The sequence below is a fragment of the Selaginella moellendorffii genome, unplaced genomic scaffold (genome assembly GCF_000143415.4).
Source record: "Selaginella moellendorffii unplaced genomic scaffold, v1.0 SELMOscaffold_56, whole genome shotgun sequence".
Taxonomy (NCBI): domain Eukaryota; kingdom Viridiplantae; phylum Streptophyta; class Lycopodiopsida; order Selaginellales; family Selaginellaceae; genus Selaginella; species Selaginella moellendorffii.
Genome location: NW_003314317.1, coordinates 951,423 through 973,445, shown reverse-complemented (window position 1 = coordinate 973,445; position 22,023 = coordinate 951,423). Strand labels below are relative to the sequence as shown.

The window sequence follows — 22,023 nt, the reverse complement described above, 5'->3', positions numbered from 1 at the left end:
CAACCTCTATGGGAACAAGACTATCACCCACATGAAGTGGAGTTAAAGGACGTGCAATGAGAAGCGAAAGAGGCAACATCTCATAATATTGTGCTAAGCGAAGAGCATTGTCAAGGGTGGTTAAAGCAAATGCATGCACAAGTTTGATAAGATCTTGACGAAGTGCTAGCTACAACATTCCTAACTTGATCTGCTCCAACATATTTGCTCTGCACGAAGCAAGAGGCTTTGAAAATAAATGCCAAATTGCATCACCGTCTCAAATGGCCTTTGATGAAAACGATACAATTGTTGAAAGGCATCATCACAATCGTCGGCATGTTCAAATGCATGTTTAAAGATGTATGAGAGAACACTTCAATCCCTACAAGTGGTTGCACTCAAACCATTATACCATTGTAATGCCGTCCCTTAGAAACACATTAAAAACTCACACAAATGTCGAATATCATCCCAAGAATGATATATAGCAATCACCGTGAAATGATTTAACCAATGGTACACATCATCCCTAGGATTCCTGCAAAAGAACTCTAGCGAAATGTGAGGATTGGCACTAAGAGCAAAAGGAATTGTACCATGTGCCATGAATGCTGCCATCAATTGAGTTTAGTTGTTCAATTGCAATTGCATAGCATCAAGAATTGCACTAACTATTGCTCTAGAGTTAAATGAGGAGGAGATTGCTAATTTGGCATGAAGATGAATGAAAAAGAAAGAGTAAAAAAAAAGAAATGAAAAAAAAAACTAGAAGGAAAGGGTGATTTAGACAATACAAAAGATAGATCTAAATCAAAATCCTAAAAAAAAAAAATAAAGAAAAGGAAATGGAAAAAGCTAAATCTAGACAATGCAAAAGTTAAATCTAAACTAAAATCCTAAATCTAGAGACACTTAAATGTACACTTCACTTCCACTAATGTAAGTGTATGGAATATAGAAAAGGAATACAAAAAATGTGCATATCAATTAGCCCAAAAACTTTAATTTATATACAAAAGCGAGAAGTCCAAATTGAAACTAATTTGATGGCTACCAAAATCCCACTACATTAATAGTATATGGCATTGTATCCATACACTTAGAGTTCAAATAGAATATATATATGAAATATATTTTAATAAAAATCATAAATAAGTTATCTATTTTTATTTTCTTACTAAATTATTTTATTATTATAATAATATAAATTAAAGAGATATTAAATAATTTTATCTGAAAACTGTTAAATATAAATACCTGTCATATTTTTATCTTTTAAGCTGAAAAATGTAATGCTGAATAAACACTGACAACAAAATAAACATTCATTTAAATATCTTGTACAATAATTTACTCAGCTATGAACATATCTAGATCATTTCCACGCAGCTTGATAAAAGCTTGATGAGCTTTAGAACTCGTACTTTTTCCTTTCGTAGAAGAAATCCCCGGAGCTCTGCTCGTTAGCAGGCACGAGCGCAAGCCACACTGCGGTGTCCGCGCCTTGCTCGGTGGAGAGAAAGCCTCGGTTGTTGTTTAGGTCCGTCTTGACGTAGCCCGGATGGACGCAGTTAACGTAGAGCTGGCGTCCTTCTCGCTGGACGTCTCGAGCGACTAGGCGAGTGTAGGCGTTGAGAGCAATCTTTGAGACCGTGTAGGCTCCGAAAATGCCCCGCGGCCAACCGCTGGCCTCCACTTTGCCGTCTCTCACGGCGGAGAGGTAGTCGTCCACGAATGAATCGATCACTTCGCTGGACAGGTTTTCTATGTCTGTGAGTTTCTTTTTGTAAGATTCAATGCCAAGCCTCTGTATGGAAGAAAAGAAACTTGATCACTCAAAAAACTGTCTAGGAATGAAAAGCTTACATGGAGTTGGCCGAGTTGAGAGCTGATGTTGACGATCCGAGCTCCTGCTTGGCTGGGCCTAAGTAGCGGCGATAAAACTCGCGTGGTTCTCTTCACGCCATCGTAGTTTGTATCTACGAGGTTTTTCACAGCTTGGAAACTAAACTCGTTTCCAACGACGGCAGCATTGTTCACCTGAATCGAAACGAGTGACGATCGAGAAATCATGCCGAATCCAGCAAACGCTCACCAGAATGTCAAAACCTTTGTACTCCTTCTCGAGCCAACTGGCCAAGCCGGCCACGGAATCGCTGCTGCTCACATCAAGCTCCCGAAACTCGACATGCAAGTTCTCGGACTTAAGCTTTGCCTGCGCTGCCAGGCCTCGCTTCTCATCCCGCGCCGTGAGCACGACACTGATGCCTTTCTTTGCTAGTTGCCTTACGATTTCAAACCCAATACCTTTGTTCCCTCCCGTCACAACCGCTACAGTATCTTTGGACCACCACCTTGCCCGAAGAAACCAACGAGAGTAAGAAAACCAAAGAAGAAGAAGAAACTAAACTCAACGCATACCTTTGAGACGCCATAGCTGATTTTTTATCCCCAATCCCAAAATCAGTTTTAAATAACCTGTAAGTAACTTTCCTTCCCGGCCTCAATTGATGACAACCTTTTTACGTGCCAATTCCGCTCTATACTTGTCAGGCACTCCTTCAGCCTCCAACTCCTTGAGCTTCCTTTCTTTGATAAGTCGTAGCCTCTCAAACTCGGCGAGCAGCTTCAACCGAGCTCTTGCACCCTCTTCAAACTTCTCCTTGATGGCCTTGAGCCTGACCTCCCTGTTCTTTGCAATCTGTCCCATTATATCGTCCCTGTGGTGAAGGTTTCGTTTGTGCTGCTCCTCCGCTAGTATCTTAGCCTTGAGCAGTGCCTCTTGCTGATCCTTTATGATCTTGAAGAACTCGATTCTCTCCTGTTTAGCCTGCTCCGCCAGTTGCGTGATCTTAAACATCTTCTGCTGCTCCCTTGCCTCGGCCAGATCCTCGTTCATCTTTCTCAAGCGCTCCGCAGCTGCCTTCTCTTTCTCCCTCCACTCCCTCTCCACGGCTTCCTGGATTCTCTGCGCTCTCAACTCGTCCAGCGCTGCCTGTTGACCCTGCGCCTTCTCTTGCATGCTTCGCAGGCGAGCAGTTTCTAGCTCCTTCTGCTTACGGATCCGTTCGGCCTCGTCAGCTCGCTCTTGCTCCGCAACAGCCTTCTTGTAGTTGTAAAGCTGAATCTTTTGCTCCTCCTCCTTCTCCAGCATCTTCATCAGTTTTCTCTGTTCCGTATTGGCAGCATTTGCTTCCAACAGCGCCTTGTAAAGTTTCTGTCCCTCCTCATGCTTCACTTTGGCTTTTTCCTCCTCTTCAAGTTTGTCCTTCTCCGCTTGCCTCCGGATACGGATTCCTTCGAGTTGCTTGAGCTCGTCCTCGATTTTTCTGTGACCCTCTCTTTCCTAGAAATGCATGTCACACTTCCGCTTAGAACCTTCATCACTCCCAGTACCTTTATTTGATGCCTTATGACCGCTGCACCTTCCATTCGTTGGTGATGCCTTCGAGCCTCGTGATCATCATGTGCTTTCTGCTCTCTCACAATCTTTGCCATCATGGCCTCGTGCACCTCTTGATTGTAATCCTTAAGCTCCTTGAACTTTTGTATCTGCAAGTTCGGGATACAAAAGTTTACCTTCACAAAAAAGCATGCTTATACGTACTTTCTCTTTCTTCTGCTCATCTCTGATAGTTACGCATCTGGCATAAAGCATCATCTGATTCATGCGCTTCACATCGTCCAGCTGCTCTTCTGTAAGACTCGCGGCGTTTTGAAGCGTCCTGAAATAAACACAGCATGAGAAATAACCCAAATATATGCAACAAAATTGATTAATCTCCTGCCATACTTCAACGATCAAGAGCCATACATGGCGTCTAGTTCCTTCTTTATCTTCTCGCTTTCAGGAATAGCACCAGACTTCTTCTTCCTTTCTTCCTCCATCTGCACGTATATAAACTGATATCGGAATGATATGAAACTGATTACTACCTTCAACATCATGGCCTTGCGTTCGTTAGCAATGGCAGAGTTGCGCATCCTTTCTTCGTACTTCTCCTTCTCCATTCGCGCTCTCATTGCCGGAGTCAGGATCACAGAATTCACCTGGAACAGGAGAAATGCGGACTCTGACAGACAAAAAACACAAAGCTTAATACCTTGATGCGATTGACATCGTTGGTGGAGATAACCACTGTATCCGTATCCTCTTTCATGTTTTTAAAAACGCTTGGTCTGGGTGGAACCTGAAGAAAAAGAAAAAAGAAAGAAAACCTTAGCCTTAGCTGGTAACTACGAGAACTCGTTTAGAATCACTTTTTTCTTCTTCTTCTCGTTAGCTTTCCCCTGCATTCGTTAGTTTTAATCAGCAGGACACCCAAGAAAACGCAAAAGGCTTGATCATACCGGCGGGGGTTCTTTCACTGCTACCATCTTGATGACACTCTAGTTCGATAACCCTGCCACACACACAGCGATAAATCCTTGATACAAATCCAGCCAGAGAATCAAACCTCCCCAAATTCTCGCAGATCTTCGATAACTGGCAGCCAAAACGCTCACGCGCGAATCAATACGACCTATGCATGCCGACAGCCGCCAGTGTTGCGCCAGCGCGGGCGAGCGCCCTCACATCTCAAATCCCCAACCCTAGAATCCCTGTCCCGCTCGTTTTTCAAAAGCCATCCGATACCTATCGAATATCCAAACTAACCGATCCAGTTTCGAATCCCTGTTCTTCCTCTTTAATGTGGGTCCGGTTCGACCCCTGGCTCGAGCTAGGGTTTGCCACATTCTCTTCTTTCTTTCTCAGCGCCAAGAGCGCGATGGAGCGATAATCCGCGACGATCTCCTTGATCTCCAGCAGCGGCGGCGGCGGCGGCAGCAGCACGGCAGCAGGCGCTGGCATTGTTTCTAGGTGAGAGAATCCGGCGACGCCAAAGAACTGGAGTGTAGATGTCCGCAGTGTCAAAGGGCACCACCCTCCGGATCCGGGAGGTGTGGGCCGAGAATCTGGAGGAGGAATTCAAGCTCATCCGCGAGATTGTGGACGATTTCCCATACCTGGCCATGGACACCGAGTTCCCGGGTGTGGTGGTCCGCCCCATTGGCTTCAAGGCGGGCACGTACCAGATGCTGCGTGCCAACGTCGATTTGCTCAAGCTCATCCAGCTCGGGCTCACATTCTCTGACGAGGACGGCAATCTCCCCACCTTTGGCTCTACCCGGGAGTCCTACCTCTGGCAGTTTAACTTCCGCGAGTTTAACATCAAGGAGGACGTCTACGCCCACGACTCGATCGAGCTGCTCAAGCAGAGCGGCATAGACTTCCAGAAGAACCAGGAGCACGGCATCGACGCGGAGCGATTCGGCGAGCTGCTCATGTCCTCGGGGGTGATCCTCAACGAGAGCGTCCACTGGATCACCTTCCACAGCGGCTACGACTTTGGCTACTTGCTCAAGCTGCTCACTTGCCAGAACTTGCCACCCAGCGAGGCCGATTTCTTCGTGCTCCTCCGGATCTACTTCCCGACGATCTACGACGTCAAGTACCTCATGAAGTTCTGCGACAATCTCCACGGGGGTCTCAACCGGCTGGCCGAGGTGCTCGAGGTGGAACGCGTTGGGCCGTGTCACCAGGCCGGGTCCGATAGCCTGCTTACGTCGTGCGCGTTCCAGAAGCTGAAAAAGGGGGCCTTGAAGGGATCCACCGAGAAGTATGCTGGAGTTCTCTTCGGCCTTGGCGCGGACAACAGTAACTTCATCGGCGATTACTCGTGAGGAGTAGCCACCTTTCATCGTCGTTCTTTTGGTTCCAAATGAATGAAAAGAATGCGCTCCTCCGGTCGAAGTAAGCTCTCGCTCTCGCTTTGTCTGACAATCTTTGCTCTTCCTTGTTGTTACTTGTAAAACTTCTGTCATTCCGGACGAAGGTCCTCGTTGCTATGTACCAAAGTAGTTCTTCTCTTTCGCTGCGTTGTTCGTCGTCTTGGTTCCAGTCACCACCCTGTAGATCACTGCCTTGAGCTGCAACTTCTTGCGGTACCGAAACTCTCGCGCCAGCTGAATGTGGATGCTCGGTGGGCTTCTCTCTCGGAGGAGTTTGAGATCCTGGGAGATGCTCGTTGGCAGCGTAGCCAGGATCTCAGCACAGCGTATAGCTACTGAAACTCTGGCGACCAAGTCCTTCATGGCTTCTCCATCTTTCTCCAGCGCTAGAGCCGAGACGAGATGATCTTGGCACGGGTGCTTCCCCAGCAAAGGTCTGTCCATCAGCTTCTCTTGCAACTTCTCGATGCAGGCGAAGAACTCGTCGAGAAAACCGGTGCTGGTGTTGGTCTCTGGCTTTGCTTTCTTGGCAGGAAACTCGACGAAAGTTGACGCTGCTGTGAAAGCTGCGATGAGACTTGGATCGCTGATGCCAAATGCGTAGACGTTTGGACCGGGTTGATATGGTAAGTACTGGTATCCAATGTCAGCCCAGTGTGAGACGAGCTCCCACCATTCCTTGCTCTGGCCAGAGCTCCCGCTCTCGAAATCATCTATAGCGTGTTTCACCACGGGCCAGGTCTCGCTCCATGAGCTTCGTTTGCAGTTCCGGTAAGCGCCAGCGTCGTGTAAATGATTGCGACAATGTGTTGTCCATGCCTGAATGAACCAAGAGGTCGCATCCTGGTTGGAAACAAAAATCTTTTCAACTCGGCTAGCTCAGCACATATAGATGACCCACCTCAAAAGAGGAAAATATCTGTACAGAGTCGAATGGGTTGTCTTCAAGCACAAATCCTGCCACGAAGAAGATACATCATGTTATTAGCGAGAAAAAATTGTTTTTTTTATAGAACTTACCGTAGTACATAAACAGATTGTCGTTTGAACGAGGACCAAACGAAGCGTAGAGCTGGTCCCCTTTCTTTAATGCTCGTTTGGCGATAATCTCTAGCTTACGATCGATTACGGGCTGAGACATCCAGTCTGCCTGAAAAACGCGTGTGATCCCACGTTGAATGCTTGAGTTGATTCCTTACCTGGTACGTGTAGTGATGGTTTATCATATCCATGAATGGCATCAGCACGTAGTGGGAGTACCTGTCACCGGGAAGAACTGGCAAAGTGAAGGCACGACTGTGTACCATGATCACGGCCCACTCTGAAAAGGCACCACACTATTAGCGTGGTTGAGAGCATGACGATAACCTTACTGTAGTCATCGAACGAAAATGGAGGAGACTTGAATTGTTGAAAGCTTTTCTTGATGGATCTTCTCACTTGAATCACCTCCCGTAAAACTGGCATCCATTGCACTTCTTGAAGGTCCTGGTGAAAAGTAAAAGCTTTGTCTGTGATCGAAAAAGAAAATCAACATACAGTGGAGTCCAGATATAGTGGTGATGCCATATCTCGTGGTAATATGGCGATATAATCAGCCCATTTGGAGCTCCTTCCCAATGCTCTGTAAACAATTTATCATGTCATCAAAATAGCATCACAGTTACAAGCTTACTTTTCCTGTAGGAGTCGTTTTGCAGCTAAATCCCAGCTATCCTTTTGTGCTTCGCTCTCCGGACTTCCATCATAGAGACCTGCCTCAAGCTAGAGAAGAAAAAAGCGGGTAAAAGCACGCTCGTCACAAGTTTCTTACCGGAAGAATACAAAGAGTTTCTCCTTCCTCGATGTCTCTCGAGACGAGCACACCACGGACAGCGTTTTTCTGGTAGGAAGTATCGTTCATTGACGTAATAGCTAGCTTTTCAGAAATGGAGAATCCGTGTTTGTCCATCCAAGTTGAGAACTAGCCAGAAAAAGCACGTCAGAATCGGAAAAACAAAGCGTAACCAATAAATGCTTACACTTTTCAGCTTCGAAACGGACTCTCCACCAGAGTCATCTTTCACAGCCGCTTTTGATGGAAGCTTACGCTCTGACAAAGCCGTTCGAAGCACGTCTTTGAAAGACGACCTGAAGCCTATAGCAACCACGTCATTCCATCCTTGCTTATCGATCTGCCACCGACAAGCTGAACATGGTTCTTCTGCGGACGCACCGATACCTTCCCATCTTGCCGCTTGTAATAGAAACTGATCCTCTACAAAATCTGTTGTCTGCCTAGCCGCTAGACCACCTATATGTTCCTGTACAGCTTTAACTGCAGACGAAAATGCCGAACTAATCTCATTCACCTCTGTGCTTTTGCTTGACACATCTAGCGCGGGGTGTAAACTCTTCGCTGCTATCACGTGCATCACCTTCTCCCACGTTGTATCCTCTACTACAGCAAAATCCGCCGGTGCCTTGCCTCCCAAATTATTGTTGTGAGCATCAATCGCCTTCTTTGCATAGAAAAGTGAAGCGACGACGCAAAGCAAAGACGGAGCAACGACTCCACTCGAGTTGACTGAAAGGCCTGTTTTAATCCCACTACTTGCCATACTTTCTACTGTTTCTGCTGCATCCCTGCTGATTTTTACCGTCAGAACTCTGTTGCTGTTGACGCCACCATAGCGCGAGAAAAACCATTCAGCTACGTCCTGCATGAATAGAAAAATAAATTGGGTGTAAGATGAAAGGAAGTGTGTTACATTTAAACCGGAAAATAGTCTTGCTCCCTCGACAACGTCATATTTGAGTATTAACCCTGCTCTCAAGTTCAAACATTAGAGAAAGATATACGCACAACGAACCTTGAAAGAGGAATGCATCAGTTCTTCGAGTGCCATCGCGATAAAATGAAATGGCTGCACCCCTGCTTTCATTACGACTCGCAACGACCTTGAGCGTGCCTCTCTCAAGCGTAAGTTTTGCTGTCAAAAAAAACATACAAATGAAATAAGAATTTCTAAGTTCTTGGAACTTAAACACAACCATTTTTTTCGCTGCCAGTCCCAGTAATTCCCAGAAATGGAAAGAGATAGTGTCCTCCACCGTTTCCTAAACTGCAGCCCAAACTGAATGCAATAGAGAGTGCCCACACTGTTAAAAAAGCTATTTGTAAAAGTCGATCAACATTTGAGTTGGCTTACCATAGTCAGAAAACTTGGCGTGAGCAATGTCTGCTCCACGCAAAGCATAAAATGACAAGATTGCAAAACGTCTCATTTCAAAGACCTCATTTGCTACAAAACTGTCCTCCATGTTGTTCATTTCCTGCAAATAGAACAAGATGATCAGCGCCCCAGCAAAGCTTACAAATCTACCATATCTGTAAAGAAGAGCGGAAGAGGCACGTATTTAGGCAAAGAACTTATATACAGTGCCCATTTAGATGTGTCACCACGCGACCTGGTGCTCGAGAATTAGCAACAATGGAACAAGAAGAAGAAAAATCTGTTTAACCTTTCTCGCAATAATCTTGACGCTAGCTTAACTTCCCAAGGAGCTCCATCCAACAAGCCACCGTCAAGCTTGTCAGTGATACATTGCTCAACCTGAAAGACAATGTCAGTCTGGTTTTCCAGTTTTCTGGCCACTTACTGGGAAACTTAGAATCGTTTTTCCAGAGATCAGCTCGGAGTCAGCAAAGCAGATCAAGTCGTCCTTTGTTTGAGGAAGAACGCTGAAGTCCAGAGTACAAGCCACAGCTTTTTCTCTCGAAGTAAGCGTCTCCATATAATGTAGGATTCTACAATCAAAGTTAACTTGCTAGATGACTAGATGACTAGCAAGTGCTCACCTGGAATTCGTCTCGTTGCTTGGAACATCTAACATGATACTCCGGATACGTGACCAATCCACGGAATTCATGCCACGCTTTGACATCCTTGTGATCCATCTCGAGTGCTTCCTGTGCGAGAATTCCTGGGGACAGAGATTTGAGCAGCAAAATTCACTTTTCTACTCACTGGCAGCTCGCAGATCGCAGCGCCAATGTGGATCGGCAGCAGCAGCGCCGCCAGAGCCAAGATCGCGCGCCAGCGCCAACGCCATCGCCAAAACCCTAATTCCATAATCCGCAAGAACAACACAATATGCTGGCTATGGCGGGAAGCCCATTTTCTTTGAGAATTGTAGGGTTGAGGCATCGATTAGGAAGGGCGACGGCGGGATTCGCAATGGAGGAAGTGGCGCTGGAAGACGCGAAGCTCAAATCGAGCGTGCGCGGAGGGCGGCGTGATCTGGCGAGCGTGAACGCGGGCGGGTTCGCCGTAGAAGGTATTTCCATCGGCGGCCATGAGACCTGTGTGATCGTTCCATCCATGAAAATCGCGTTTGATATTGGACGCTGTCCTCAGCGGGCGATCTCTCAGGATTTTCTCTTCATTTCTCACTCTCACATGGATCACATTGTAAGCGTTTTCTATGGATTTTTGAAGGATCATGGCTCATTGTTTGTGAATTTTCCAGGGAGGGATTGCCATGTACGTTGCTACTCGCGGCCTCTACTCCATGAAGCCTCCCACGATTTTCGTTCCTTCATCGATCAAAGCCACCGTGGAAAAGCTCTTCGACGTTTACAGGGAGCTCGATCAAGCAGAACTCTCGATGAAGCTGGTCGGACTTGATGTAAGTTTTTCTCCTGGTTCTTCCACAACTATAGCTTAGTCTGAGGTAGCTCTTTCAGCTCTTGCCAAAGTGTTGGTGAAAGTTTTTCTCGTGGTTCTTCCAAAAATCTAGCTTAGTCTGAGTTATCTCCTTTAGTTCTTTCCAAAGTTCTTTCAAGCTATTTGCTTACGTTCTTTTGCTAGATTGGTGAAGAGTATGATCTTGGAAAAGGATATATCGTCAAGCCTTTCAAGACGTACCACGTAATTCCCAGTCAGGTAGATTGCATGAGCTCGGAACACTTTCTAATCCTTTTCATTTCTGCACTCCACATTTGCAGGGCTACATAATCTATGCTGTGAAGAACAAACTAAAACCCGAATACGTGGGCCTTCCCGGTGACAAAATCAAGTCTTTACGATTCTCCGGCGTGGAAGTAAGCTCAGAATTGTGTATTGTTGTCACGAAAGTTGTGCTGTTTGCACAGGTAACGAACGTCACTCGGAGTCCAGAGGTGGCTTTCACGGGAGACACCACAGTGGATTTCATAGGGGACGAGAACAATGCCGACGTTTTACGTGCAAAGCTGCTGATCATGGAGGTTAAACTTGGTCTCTAGATCTCAAAGTTTCTAGACTCAAATCTCTTTTTTCCTTCCCAGGCTACATTCATCAATGATAGCGGAACTGTAGAACACGCTCGAGAATACGGCCACTCTCATCTTTCAGAGGCAAGTTCATGAAAAATTCTAGCAAGAACTTTCGAATGTCCTGTTCCAGATCGTCGCATTGTCTGACAAGTTCCAAAACAAAGCGATTCTCCTCATCCACTTCTCTGCGCGGTACAGCAAACAGGTACTTCACTTCACAGAGATCCTTTCTCGTCATAAATTTTTTCTTCCAGGAGATCATCGAAGCTATTGAGAAACTCCCAGAAACTCTCAAGTCTCGGACGTATGCTCTCACGGAAGGCTTCTTCTAGAGTGTAAATTGGTCTCTCGTCGCGGATATTCAAAGGCATCAATTTTGAAATGGAGCATATCCCTTTCGCGCCTAGGCCTAGGTTAAGCCCTAGTTCTCTCGCTCGCGATGGCGGAGGCGGTGAGAGCTTTCTCCGATCCATCTCGCGGATGGTAAGGAAGGGGATTTGTTTCGTTTTTGCAGGAAGTAGATCCATTCGCCGAGAAGCCGCAGCCGAGAGAGGTCTGGGAACCCGCGGAAGAGGAGAATTTCGATGAAGTTCGCGAGTCTGTGGAGGGCAAGATGGATGTCAATATCCCCAATCCCATCACTCAGAACACACCTCTGTAAGAATTTCGCGAGAGATTTTGGATCTCTTGGATCTTTCGTTTCGCGATTTTTTTTATTGAAGATTGGCATGCTAGGCTCATTGCGATCAAAAATCGAAACGTGGAAATGGCAAAGTATCTTATCATCAGGAACTCCGATGTTAAGATGCAAAATGCCGTTGGTGATACTGCTCTTCACTGGGCGGTAAGTGTGCTAATGAACTCTAGATCACTCTTTCGCGATTCTTTCAGGCCTTGAGAGGAGACGAAGAACTCGTCAAGATGATAATCAACAAGATGGCGGAAATAAACGCTGTAGGCGAGTGTGGGAACACTCCTTTGCATCTTGCTTGCAGCCGGAACTATGTACAAATCGCCAAGATCTTGATTTTGGTACGAGAAGTCTTTAAGTTTCTCTTGCGATCGCTGTGATGGATCCTTTTGTTTTTCTTTTTTTGTTTCTCTCTTTCAACTTGTTACTGTGTGTTCAAGGCCAGGAGGGTGCCTCTGTGACTCATAGAAATGACTACGGCAACACTCCTGTACAACTGACAACGAACAACACTATCCGGCAAATGGTAACCTGGACCGTTTTCCAAGTTCTATCTTTGCTTTTTCGTTTTTCTCCAGATCAAACTTGTTACTGACAAGGGAGAGGCTGGACGTGAGCAAGTGAAAGCCGCGGAGCGAAACAGATTAGCGCAAGAGAGAGCACACAAAGAGCAGCAACGCTTGAAGCAACTGGTAAAGTCTTTCATGTCTACGTTCCATTTTTCTCACTCCTTTCGTTTTTCAGGAGGCTGAAGCAAAGAAGAGAGATCAAGATGCTTACGACTGGAGAAGAAGAGAGGAGATCCTTGCAGAAGAGGTTTTGATCTTTCCACGCTCACATGCAACACTTGTAATCGTGTCTGTGAATTTGGATTTTAGAGAAGAGCTGAGGAGGAAGAAGCTGCAAAGCTCCGTGCGGAAGCTTTGGAACGCGAACGAGAGGTTCTCTCGCCAATTCTCACGCAAGTTTTTTAATCTTCTTCTTTGATCTTCTTACAGGAGAAAGCTCGCATCGAAGCCGAGCTCCTCGACCAAGAGCGTCTCAAGAACGAGAAGAAATCCAAGAAGAAGAAGAAGAAGAAACAATGAGAAAGAATCGCATTCGTCACAGAAAAAAAAGTGATGGGACAGTAGTATAAAGGGCCCGTGAAAATAAATCTCTCGATTATACTTTTAGGGTTCTTCCGTTGGGGCGGTCGATCCTTTCGCTCCCTCCAGCTCGCTGCTGGATCGCGCAGACGCTGGGATGGCTCTAGGTGAGTTGATCGTCTCAAATTGCTCGCGGCGCCAAGGGTACGTGGATGATTTCTTCTCTTTCCCTAGTTCCCAGGAATTTCCGGCTGCTCGAGGAGCTGGAGAGAGGGGAGAAGGGCCTTGGCGATGCGTCTGTGAGCTTGGGCATGGATGACAGTGACGATGTGTACATGTGTTCGTGGACTGGCACAATTCTGGGGCCTAGCAATGTCCTCTTTCTTTTTTTTCTTTCTTTGCTCTTACAATGCACTGACTCTTTCGCTTTTTTTTTTTCTCATTTATTCTGTGCAGTCTGTTCACGAAGGACGCATTTATCAGCTTAAGTTGTACTGCGACAAAGACTATCCGGATAAGCCACCAAGTGTGCGATTCCATTCGCGAATCAACATGACTTGCGTTAATCGCGAGACTGGAGCTGTAAGCACTCGCATTTTGTTTCTTGGCTTTGTGGTCTAGTTTCTGGTGTTTCCACTAGTGATCTTACTTGTGCAGTAAGCACTCGGCCTCCGGTGTTTTCACTAGTGATCTTACTTGTGCAGTAAGCACTCGCTGTTCTTTTTTTGATTTTCCTGATACATGGTCTAGCTTCTGGTGATCTTACCTGTGCAACAAGCACTTTTTTTTTTTCTTTCTTGATACTTGCTGGTGTTTCCATTAGTGATCTTACTTGTAGACAAGCTTTTTCGGTTTGCTCATCAACTTTTCGCTGTGCTTTTTCAGGTGGAACCCAAGAATTTTTCTTTGCTCTCGAACTGGCGACGCGATAACACCATGGAGGACATACTGAAGCAGCTCAAGCGTGAGATGGGAGCTTCTCACAACAAGAAGCTGCAGCAGCCGCCCGAGAATACTTTCTTCCATCATTGACGTCGTCTCTTTCCCCGGTAATGATTGGCAGCCTCGTATAGTAGGATTGTCTTTCTCCCAGTTTTCTAAAGCTTTGTTTTATTTTCTTGTCGCCAGTTCTTCTCGAAGGCTTCTTTTTTTTTTCCTTCAGTGGTATGCCGGTCGTCTCTCCCGGACCGGGCCTCTTCTACTGTTGGTACTCAAATGTAATGTAGTATTCTCCTGAATACAGGTTTATGCTTCTTCTTCCCCGTTTTGGAGAGGCTTGCTTGAGTCAACCGTGAAATCCGAGCAAATCACGGTGCCAAGTTATTTTGGCACGATAGTTACATATATGACATCACCGTGCTGCTCAATTATATTGGTATGATCTCACGACGAATCGGCGTTTGATTTGTGGCAGGCTAGCTTTAAGAAGCAAACACTAGAAGAATTGACAAATGGTACGTAGAGTTTGTACAAAGTTTTTATTTTTGTTGTTTGTTTTCTCTCCTTGCTTTCGGTTTCTCGCTTAAGTTTCTCACTTCTTTGGGGGGTACGTATTGCAGGCACAGGGGTGTTAAGCAGTGGATGCAATAAATGGACACCATTCTAATGCGTTATAAGGTACACTACACTATTCCCTTGTTTCAGGTGCAAAGCATGTAGTAGTATAATAGGCAATAGATTAAGTTTCGTGCATGCCTGGATGGAATAGATAATTCGGAGCACGTCCTTCCTTGTAATCCCCGGTGTGGACCAAACTGCATTGTAGTGGCAGCAGCATTAATCAACGATATTACAGTTTTGTTTTTCGCTGTTAGTAGCGGTGATGGGATTTCTCTGTAGTATTGCAGGAGGTACTATGACACGGGAGATAATTTCTTTCCAGTGCTTGCTGTTCTGCATGAACTGCTATTTCGACTTTATACCAGCCAATTCAAGAGGTAACACTGCTGCATCCATGTTCTTTAGCTCTTAGCTCTCTCTTTTTTTATATATGCTTCCGTGTTCGTATGAAAACTTAAAAGCCTATCTGCGCGAGAGGAAAAATGCACGAGAGAGAAGAGAAAAAAAGAATGACTTTATTGAGATAGAAACCCAGCACTGCTGGAATTCTAGCGATGGTAAATAAATGAATAGTAGTGGGGCGGAACTGGTAGTTTACAGCAGTCGTATGATATGTGTGTAGAGAGGCAAGGAATATGCAAGTCGCTAGATGAAAGGAGAAGTTAAAGAATGTAGATCACGGAAAGAAAGAAGCGGGAACTCAAGAGCTAATAAGCTTTTACTTACATAGAGGTTTAGTTGTCAGCCTTTGTTTGATTGAGCCTCACGATCTTCTTCTCTGGTTTGTGCACAGGATGAAGAAACTCTTCTCTTAGAGCCTGACAAACTTTCGGAGGAGCAAAGAGAACCTGTTTCCAATCTGCTCCAGAAACCAACCGTGAACGAGAGACGTAAAAACCGAAACGAACGAACACCAAGTGTTGCTGTTGCTGCTGCTGCTGCTGCGGCTGCTGCTTGTTCAGCTCATCTTCTTCCCGAAGGTGTTCTTGTTATTGTGCATCCACACCTTGAGGACGTGCCGCTTGACCCCGACATCAGCACAGAACTGCTGCACTTCGCCCTCGTCGTGCTTCTGGATTTTCCAACCCAGCCGGTGAGCAAAGTGGAACATCTTTTCCTTTTGCTCGTTTGTAAACTTGGTCCTGAACCTCTTTTTGATGGCAGACGGAATCAGGTGGTGAGCCAAGCTGTACGTGGTCTGGTGCTGAGCTCCAAGGTCGTGATCATCCGACTGGTCGGAATTACTCAGAGCGACGAGAGCTCCCGGGGAGCGGGCCATGGAACCCAGTGGAGAGCCGTGTTGCTGCAGCGGGAGGACTGACGATGGCTTCTTCTTGGACATCACGTCCTTGGCACCTGGGGACGAATGAGGAGGAGCTTTAAGCAGGCAGATACACAAGACGGAGGCTCACCTTCGACTTCTCGTCTGTGAAAATTCCGGTGGCAGTCGCAGGCCGAGCACTTGAGCGACTCGATGGTGCCTTCTTCTCCGCTGGGCATGAATTCTCCGCAGCCGTCGAGAGCATGACCACCGATGCCAGCGGCGTGGTTCTTGAGGCACTCCCTGTACCGCACCGGTTTCTTGCTCGGCTCAACTTTGGAGCCATTAGTGGTGGTGGCGGTGTTTGGAGTTCCGGCTGCAAGAGGTTGTGCTAGGATGGGCTCAGCGAAAGTAGCTCGCGACGCTGCAACCACTGCTGCCGCGGCTTCTTCCACGGCTGTGACGGGCGTGACTCCGTTGGCACCACTGGCCATGAGCTTCAACTTGTTGGACGAGTCATGAAGGTAGCTCGGCTGAGGCATTGACACCGGGATCTCTGCCTCTAAATCCATCCTACTTTGCGAGCAAAACAGGGACTCAAGCACTGCTTACTTGGTTGCAGTTGCTGCTGTTGCTGAGACAAAGCCCCCGAGAGTGTGGAGCGAGCTTGACCCGGGGGGGATTTACAGCAACTCGAGTGGAAAATCCTTCGGCTAAACCACCACTTGTGTAAGTCGCTGGCTTGTGCTAATGGACCTCGCTTGCTTGCGTGCTTGCAGTAGTAGTACCAAAGTGGATAAACTGCAGATTGAAGAGAGAGGATTTGGCACAAGCGCTGAGAAAAGAATGTTGTTGGTGTTACCCGGCTCTTATCTACTGGTAATGGAATTCCAATCCTGGTCTCCTTGGAAACTTAGACTTCACTTTGCTCCAGGTATCCATCCCATGCCGCGGTTTTGTGGAACAGTGCGTGTGACACAAAACAACGCTCTAAGGAAGCAAGAAAAGGAGTCTTATCTCTCCGGGGTCACTCAAAAACGAAGGGATGAGAAAGGCTTGGACTTTAAACGCTAATCCGCTGGCACATCACTGAAGAGTCGTACTGCTGGGCTCAACTTAACTCAAACACTGCACAAAAAGAAGGGAGATCGAATGGCTTAGAGCTCAAGAAATCACACAGGCCACGGGAGGAAGGAGCAAGAGCTATGCGAGACGAGAGCTTGGATTGGAATCCAGGTCAGAGCAAAGCAAAGAAACGCATTATTACGAAGAAGATAATCATCAAGCTCTTGCAATCACTCAACTCAAGGTGCTGCTCAACCGGACTGACTTAGTGCTCAAGCCAAGACTAAGCAAGTGAATCAGCAAAGCACTGATCTGATGCTGCTCCGGCTGCTGCTACTACTGCATCATTAGCAGCAGTGTGCCCAGCAAGGAAGGAAAAAAGAAGGAAAAGAAAGAAAGAGGAGGAGCAGGAATCAATCAGAGCTCAGAGCACAGCCAGGAAAAACGCAACAAGATCAAGCAGCTCAAAACAGTGACCCCTAGCTTCCAGGTAACTCTCTTTTATCTTTCCAGGATATCTCAAGATCAGTCTTAACTTTCCAGGGACGAAGAAGACGAAGAAGGAGGAGATGAAGAAACTGCTGCTGCTGCTTAATAGTAGTAAGCTGGAAACTTTGGTGCTGGTCTTGCTGATGTCGAGATGATGATGCAGTGATGAAAGAAAAAAAACCAGGAGCTTGGATGCTAATCTCGACCTCTGATCTAGCCCCGGCTTGGACGGTGTGAATTACGGTAATAGCCGGATGATCACTCGAAAGCAGCGGAGAATCACCAGAGAGAAGATCGCAGTAGAGTGAGGCGGAGGAAGAGGAGGAGAAGGGCGTAGAAATGGGAAATGGCCCCCACGGTAATGGGTTTCTTTGCGGAACTTCTCGAGGATTTGAGCAAACAAAGCAAAGCAAAGCAGCGGGGACAAAAAAAAAAGGAAAATTTTGCAAAGGCTGGGGAAAAAAAAAGTGATTTTGGGGGGAATGGAATTGCTCCCCCGAAGCCTCGGAGCACCGGTTGCGGAGGCTGGGGAGTTCACTAAAACTCTCTCTTCTTCTTCTTCTTGTCCCTCTCTCTCTCTCTCTCTCTCTCCTCTCTTCTATCATACAAACAAAAGAGAGAACGCATACCATCGCTGTCTGGAAAAGCATTTTCAAACGCGCGGACCGTTGATTGGGTTCCATCTGACGGCGCCGGGGGCCGGACCGCTGCCAGCCGTCGATGGGCGCCCCCATCCAACGCCTCATATTCTGCCACATGGCCGTAACTGAGCTATACGCGTACACGTGGACGTACTTTTGACTGTCAGACGATAAGACACGGGTTCCGCGGCGTCCGTCCGATGTCGGGTATCGACAGTTGGGATTGCTCCACGTGTGGTCTGCTAACTCCAGCTTTGGTTAAGAGGGCGTTACGTTAGAGGCAAAGCAGAAGCGAGTATAGTTTTTAGTGAACATTGAAGTGTTCCCAGCTTTCCAAACTTCAGGTAGGTGATTCCGTGAATTCGTCTCACGGGAAAAACGTTTTTACTGGGCTTTGGATTTAATGCGATTACGTTGTTGTTTTAACCGTGACAAGACAGCTGACAGGTTGACAGGCCGTCACAGGCCGTCGGATCGAAGCATTAGGGTTAGGGCTATAGTTTGTATACCTTTTAGCTACAAATAAAGCGCATCTTTCACTAATAACATGTCCGCCACCTTTTGTAAAATGTAGTTTAGGGCAAAGCCCATTATTCTCCGACAGCCTTCCTTGTTAATCCTTTGGTTTTATTAAATGCGATGCGGGGATTTCTCCTACGTAGTTTACTCTAAACGTTTCGGATTCCAGGATTTGGACGTCCAAGGCGAACGAATCGGGACGACGTTGGTTTTGCCCTTTGAAGAATATTATAAGGCCGGACGTGATCTTGGGGAATCTTCCAAGTTTAACTTAAGCTAAGCTTAGGATATTAAAGAAATGCTACATGCACGCGTGCCTTTGCGTGGAGCTTGTATCTTGTGTGAGTTTGCGTACAATTGACGCTTAAATTTCTAGGCCAAAGCACGCACACGGATGACATGTAATCAGGGTGATCTTTTAAACAAGCATTGATGATTATTTTTGCCGCGTGAAGCCGAAGTCAAAAATATCTTGTGTCTCATCGACTAATCACAGTTTACATGTAAATGTCAGTGTGTCCGAGTGGTTAAGGAGACAGACTCGAAACCTGTTGGGCTTTGCCCGCGCAGGCTCGATTCCTGCTGATGACGCTCTCTTTTAAAACTCATCAATAATTTGCTAATAATTCTTTATTAAACGAAATAATACACATTTTGTGAAGAAAAGGGAAAAGAAATAAAGAAAGAGAACAAGAAGGTTGGAGTTTGGGGACAAAGACACCCACCGCTTACAAACAAAAAAAACCTCCATTGATTGAATTGAGCAACAACAACACCACTGCTTCACTCAAGGCAATGTTCTTCATGTTCTTCACTGAATAGAATGTTTAGAACTGGAGCACAAGCAAGAGCTTAAGACCTAAAAAACCCTACGAGGAACCCAAAGATCAGCATAAACAAAAGAAACGATTAAAAATACTGCCCCGTGAATCTTCGCAGATTTCTCTCAATGAATACGTTTTACCAGGCCACAAACTTTAGACCAAAACGCATGCACTCGGCCATGAATCAAAAGGCTGTGAGGTGTGTCCCTTTTCGCGCGGCGCCACTTGTGAGCCTGGAGTACGTTCCACATCAGATCACGGCTGTTGACAAAAGCGGTGCTCGAAGCTTCATTAAGAAAACGTACCTCTGGTAGATAGATCCGTGCCACCGCCGCTTAAAGTTTGATCTCCCTCCCAGATGAGGACGATCAGAGTCCGATCTTGGGTAGAAGACGGTGATATTGTCTGAGCTTATGTGAGAATCTCTGGCAGCCTCTGGAGAAGGAGATTGAGAGTGTCGAGTCGAGTCGAGTCCCATCGTACACCAGTGAAACTACTTAGTTTTGTGGCCACCACGAGTGACCACCACCACCACCACCACCATCAGCAGCACCAGCACCACTGTGCCAGGGTCCCCCAAGTAGTTCCTTTTCCGAGCATTGAAGATCGAGCCTTTCCCTTTTGCTAGCTGTCTGGCGAATCCAAATCACTCCAAATAAAAACCATTCATGCTGCTACAGACCAGCTGTATTCCTCCCGCTCGTACGTGCCCTGTCCACTTCCTATTCCCTGTGTTCTTCCAAAAATTTCCCAGTCCAGCTTTGCTTTCTAGTACCTCCTCTAAGCCACTAAAGCCCGGGCTCGATTCACACACCTTGTTGTAATGGATGTTGTTGTTGGTGTTACTACCTCATCCTCCCAGTCTGATCTGTGCTTGGTCTGTCTCACTGGCTCCATTCTGTAACATAACAGCAACCCAAGAACATTATTAGAAGCACTTGAGTAAAAAGACATACGGTCCTCTCAAGGACAATGATATTGTTGCTGCACCTTTGAAAAGCTGGAAGTTTCTGGGATTTGCCGCGATACTCCAGTAAAGATCTTCGCACTACTTAAAAAGAAAGAAAAGCTTGATCCTCTTTCTCCTCATGTTCATCATCTGTGCACCTGGCCAAATGACACGCGATGAGAAAAACTTCCACACACTGAGAAGTAAAGACACCAGGAGCGCAAAGCCATACCTCTATGTAGGATAGCAACAGTTTGGAGAGACGATCTGATCAAAAGCTAGGTAGCTCGTCTCCCTCTCACCTACAGTAAGACGTATTACGTGACTGCAAATTCCTCCACACGCGGTTAGTATATGACATCCAAACCCAGAGCTGAGCTGACTGCTGCATACGTATAGTTCTTGTCCTGTTTTCGCTTCCTCGTCCTCCTTCCTGGCTGTTGGATTCAGTCCTCACAGAGTCGGGCACTCCGACTTTGGCCTCTGTCCACCTCCTTGGCAAAACGCAAAGCTCTCCGGGCACTTGGCCAGGCAGTTGTAGATAAAACTCGCGCTAAACCTTCCCGGAACCTCGAGAAATGGCTGAGGAACCTCGCCGATGAGATAGTTGCCGTCCAGGAACAAGCGCATGAGCGGCTGGACCTCGTTGGAAGCCGAGCTCGCCTTGGAAGCGAACTCGTAAGGGATGGTGCCACTGAAGTTGTTGTAGCGAAGCGAGAGTGCCGAGAGCCTGCTGATGTTTGCCAAGAACACGGGCAGAGCACCTTCGAGCTGGTTGTAACTTATGTCCACCGCCACAAGCTCGCTCTCCACGTTGGAAAGTCGTGGAACACCCAGCGAAGAGATCTGGTTGTGCGAGACCGTGAGCTGCTGGAGAGATGGCAATTCGAACAGCGACGAATCCAGGTGCCCGACGAACTGGTTGTAGCTCAGGTCCAGAACTTCCAGCCCCTGGAGCTGGACTAGATTCTGTGGAAAGCTCCCACCCAGTTGGTTGCTTCGCAGCGAAAGTTGGAGCAGCGAAACCGGGAGCTTGAGCGGCAGCTCGGACAGCCGGTTGTTGCTAGCGTCGAAGTAGCTCAGCCTCTGCAAACCATCTAGCGAGGGAATCTTTCCGGCGAGCTGGTTGTTGTGGAGGAAGAGCCTCTCGATGGTTGATAGATTGGCGATGGAGCTGGGAATCGGCCCCTCGAGGTGATTGTTGGCGACGGAGAGGTAGGATAGATTCGAGAGCTGTGAGATGGTGTCTGGAATCGCGCCGGTGAAAGAGTTCCTTGACAGGTCGAGCTTGATGAGGCTAGTCAGCTGGCCCAGGGACGCTGGAATGGTGCCGTGAAAGGAATTTCCAGAGAAATCGAGCACCTGTAACGCGGTCAAGCTGCCCAGCGATGGAGAGAGGGTACCATTGTAGCCGGAGCCGTCGAGGATCAAGCTGATGACGCGGCGGCTGAGAGGATCGTCGCTGCTACAGCCAATGCCACACACGAAATGCGATGTGGATCGCGAGTCGCAGGGATCGGCGGCGGCGAAGTCCCAGGAGCCGAGACAGGTCGTGGAGTGAATGCTGGAGGGATCTACCGCGGCCTTGACATCCTTGAGGGCTTGGAGATCCGACGAGAGCGTCGATGCCCTGGTAGCAGGAAATATCCGGATCGCGAGCAAGAAGATCAAGACCAGCGCCATGAGAGTGAGCGCCAAGCTGCTAGCAGCAAGAAAACGATCGGTCGCTAAGAAAATGCCACTGCCAGGCGGTAAATCTTACCTCGAATAGCTAGGATCTTGCCTCCGAGAGAAATGTCGCTAGAAATACCGTGATGATCAAGCAGAGCGAAGAACCCTAATGGGTATTTTAAAAAGAGAGGAGGTTTAAGGACACGTGTTCC

At 47.1% G+C, this 22,023-nt stretch overlaps 8 protein-coding genes and 1 non-coding gene across 14 annotated transcripts; 5 read left to right on the top strand and 4 right to left on the bottom strand.

Annotated features, from left to right (window-relative positions):
- Window positions 1-1,284: 1,284 nt before the first annotated feature.
- LOC9654332 ((+)-neomenthol dehydrogenase) lies at window positions 1,285-2,511 on the bottom strand. Its single transcript, XM_002982998.2, has 4 exons — window positions 2,404-2,511; window positions 2,078-2,336; window positions 1,849-2,022; window positions 1,285-1,789 (listed from the first exon to the last, which is right to left on the bottom strand). Exons 1-4 carry the CDS (start codon window positions 2,415-2,417, stop codon window positions 1,394-1,396), a joined length of 843 nt encoding a protein of 280 aa, XP_002983044.2. The 5' UTR covers window positions 2,418-2,511; the 3' UTR covers window positions 1,285-1,393.
- On the bottom strand, window positions 2,486-3,480 carry LOC112350972 (cilia- and flagella-associated protein 45-like). Its single transcript, XM_024688043.1, has 2 exons — window positions 3,379-3,480; window positions 2,486-3,328 (listed from the first exon to the last, which is right to left on the bottom strand). Exons 1-2 carry the CDS (start codon window positions 3,478-3,480, stop codon window positions 2,486-2,488), a joined length of 945 nt encoding a protein of 314 aa, XP_024543811.1.
- Window positions 3,481-4,639: 1,159 nt separating this feature from the next.
- On the top strand, window positions 4,640-5,895 carry LOC9654331 (probable CCR4-associated factor 1 homolog 7). The gene has a single exon (XM_002983099.2). The coding sequence runs from the start codon at window positions 4,882-4,884 to the stop codon at window positions 5,704-5,706; it is 825 nt and encodes a 274-aa protein (XP_002983145.1). The 5' UTR covers window positions 4,640-4,881; the 3' UTR covers window positions 5,707-5,895.
- A 3,961-nt stretch (window positions 5,896-9,856) lies between these two features.
- Window positions 9,857-11,457, top strand: LOC9654330 (tRNase Z TRZ1). The gene is made up of 8 exons (XM_024688067.1): window positions 9,857-10,208; window positions 10,267-10,425; window positions 10,608-10,682; window positions 10,745-10,840; window positions 10,892-11,005; window positions 11,066-11,134; window positions 11,184-11,258; window positions 11,308-11,457. Exons 1-8 carry the CDS (start codon window positions 9,891-9,893, stop codon window positions 11,383-11,385), a joined length of 984 nt encoding a protein of 327 aa, XP_024543835.1. The 5' UTR covers window positions 9,857-9,890; the 3' UTR covers window positions 11,386-11,457.
- Window positions 11,418-12,387, top strand: LOC112350990 (ankyrin repeat domain-containing protein 1-like). Of its 2 annotated transcripts, XM_024688072.1 has the most exons (5): window positions 11,418-11,504; window positions 11,568-11,710; window positions 11,789-11,897; window positions 11,945-12,085; window positions 12,185-12,387. In XM_024688072.1, exons 1-5 carry the CDS (start codon window positions 11,493-11,495, stop codon window positions 12,203-12,205), a joined length of 426 nt encoding a protein of 141 aa, XP_024543840.1. In that variant the 5' UTR covers window positions 11,418-11,492; the 3' UTR covers window positions 12,206-12,387. The 2 variants fall into 2 exon arrangements, with proteins under 2 accessions (XP_024543840.1, XP_024543839.1); XM_024688071.1 differs by lacking the exon at window positions 12,185-12,387 and having other exon boundaries at window positions 11,945-12,124.
- Window positions 12,388-12,907: 520 nt separating this feature from the next.
- On the top strand, window positions 12,908-14,098 carry LOC9654154 (ubiquitin-conjugating enzyme E2 variant 1C). 2 transcript variants are annotated; one of them, XM_002983097.2, is made up of 5 exons: window positions 12,908-12,999; window positions 13,067-13,206; window positions 13,289-13,414; window positions 13,718-13,881; window positions 13,961-14,098. In XM_002983097.2, exons 1-4 carry the CDS (start codon window positions 12,990-12,992, stop codon window positions 13,862-13,864), a joined length of 423 nt encoding a protein of 140 aa, XP_002983143.1. In that variant the 5' UTR covers window positions 12,908-12,989; the 3' UTR covers window positions 13,865-13,881; window positions 13,961-14,098. The 2 variants fall into 2 exon arrangements, with proteins under 2 accessions (XP_002983143.1, XP_024543841.1); XM_024688073.1 differs by lacking the exon at window positions 12,908-12,999 and having other exon boundaries at window positions 13,006-13,206.
- A 788-nt stretch (window positions 14,099-14,886) lies between these two features.
- Window positions 14,887-17,209, bottom strand: LOC9654153 (zinc-finger homeodomain protein 2). Of its 2 annotated transcripts, none has more exons than XR_002993948.1 (3): window positions 15,805-17,209; window positions 15,119-15,748; window positions 14,887-15,037 (listed from the first exon to the last, which is right to left on the bottom strand). XR_002993948.1 is itself a non-coding variant. In XM_024688068.1 (3 exons), exons 2-3 carry the CDS (start codon window positions 16,223-16,225, stop codon window positions 15,351-15,353), a joined length of 819 nt encoding a protein of 272 aa, XP_024543836.1. In that variant the 5' UTR covers window positions 16,226-16,454; window positions 16,516-17,209; the 3' UTR covers window positions 14,887-15,350. The 2 variants fall into 2 exon arrangements, 1 of the variants encoding a protein (XP_024543836.1); XM_024688068.1 differs by having other exon boundaries at window positions 14,887-15,748; window positions 15,805-16,454; window positions 16,516-17,209.
- A 1,667-nt stretch (window positions 17,210-18,876) lies between these two features.
- Window positions 18,877-18,958, top strand: TRNAS-CGA. Its single transcript has one exon. It is a non-coding gene; the product is annotated as a tRNA-Ser (tRNA).
- Window positions 18,959-19,100: 142 nt separating this feature from the next.
- LOC9654329 (probable LRR receptor-like serine/threonine-protein kinase At4g36180) lies at window positions 19,101-21,987 on the bottom strand. Of its 3 annotated transcripts, XM_002982996.2 has the most exons (6): window positions 21,903-21,987; window positions 20,534-21,839; window positions 20,373-20,465; window positions 20,182-20,298; window positions 19,497-20,089; window positions 19,101-19,424 (listed from the first exon to the last, which is right to left on the bottom strand). In XM_002982996.2, the coding sequence occupies exon 2, from the start codon at window positions 21,821-21,823 to the stop codon at window positions 20,594-20,596; it is 1,230 nt and encodes a 409-aa protein (XP_002983042.1). In that variant the 5' UTR covers window positions 21,824-21,839; window positions 21,903-21,987; the 3' UTR covers window positions 19,101-19,424; window positions 19,497-20,089; window positions 20,182-20,298; window positions 20,373-20,465; window positions 20,534-20,593. The 3 variants fall into 3 exon arrangements, with proteins under 3 accessions (XP_002983042.1, XP_024543833.1, XP_024543834.1); XM_024688065.1 differs by having other exon boundaries at window positions 20,373-21,839; XM_024688066.1 differs by having other exon boundaries at window positions 20,373-21,842; window positions 21,903-21,967.
- Window positions 21,988-22,023: the final 36 nt, after the last annotated feature.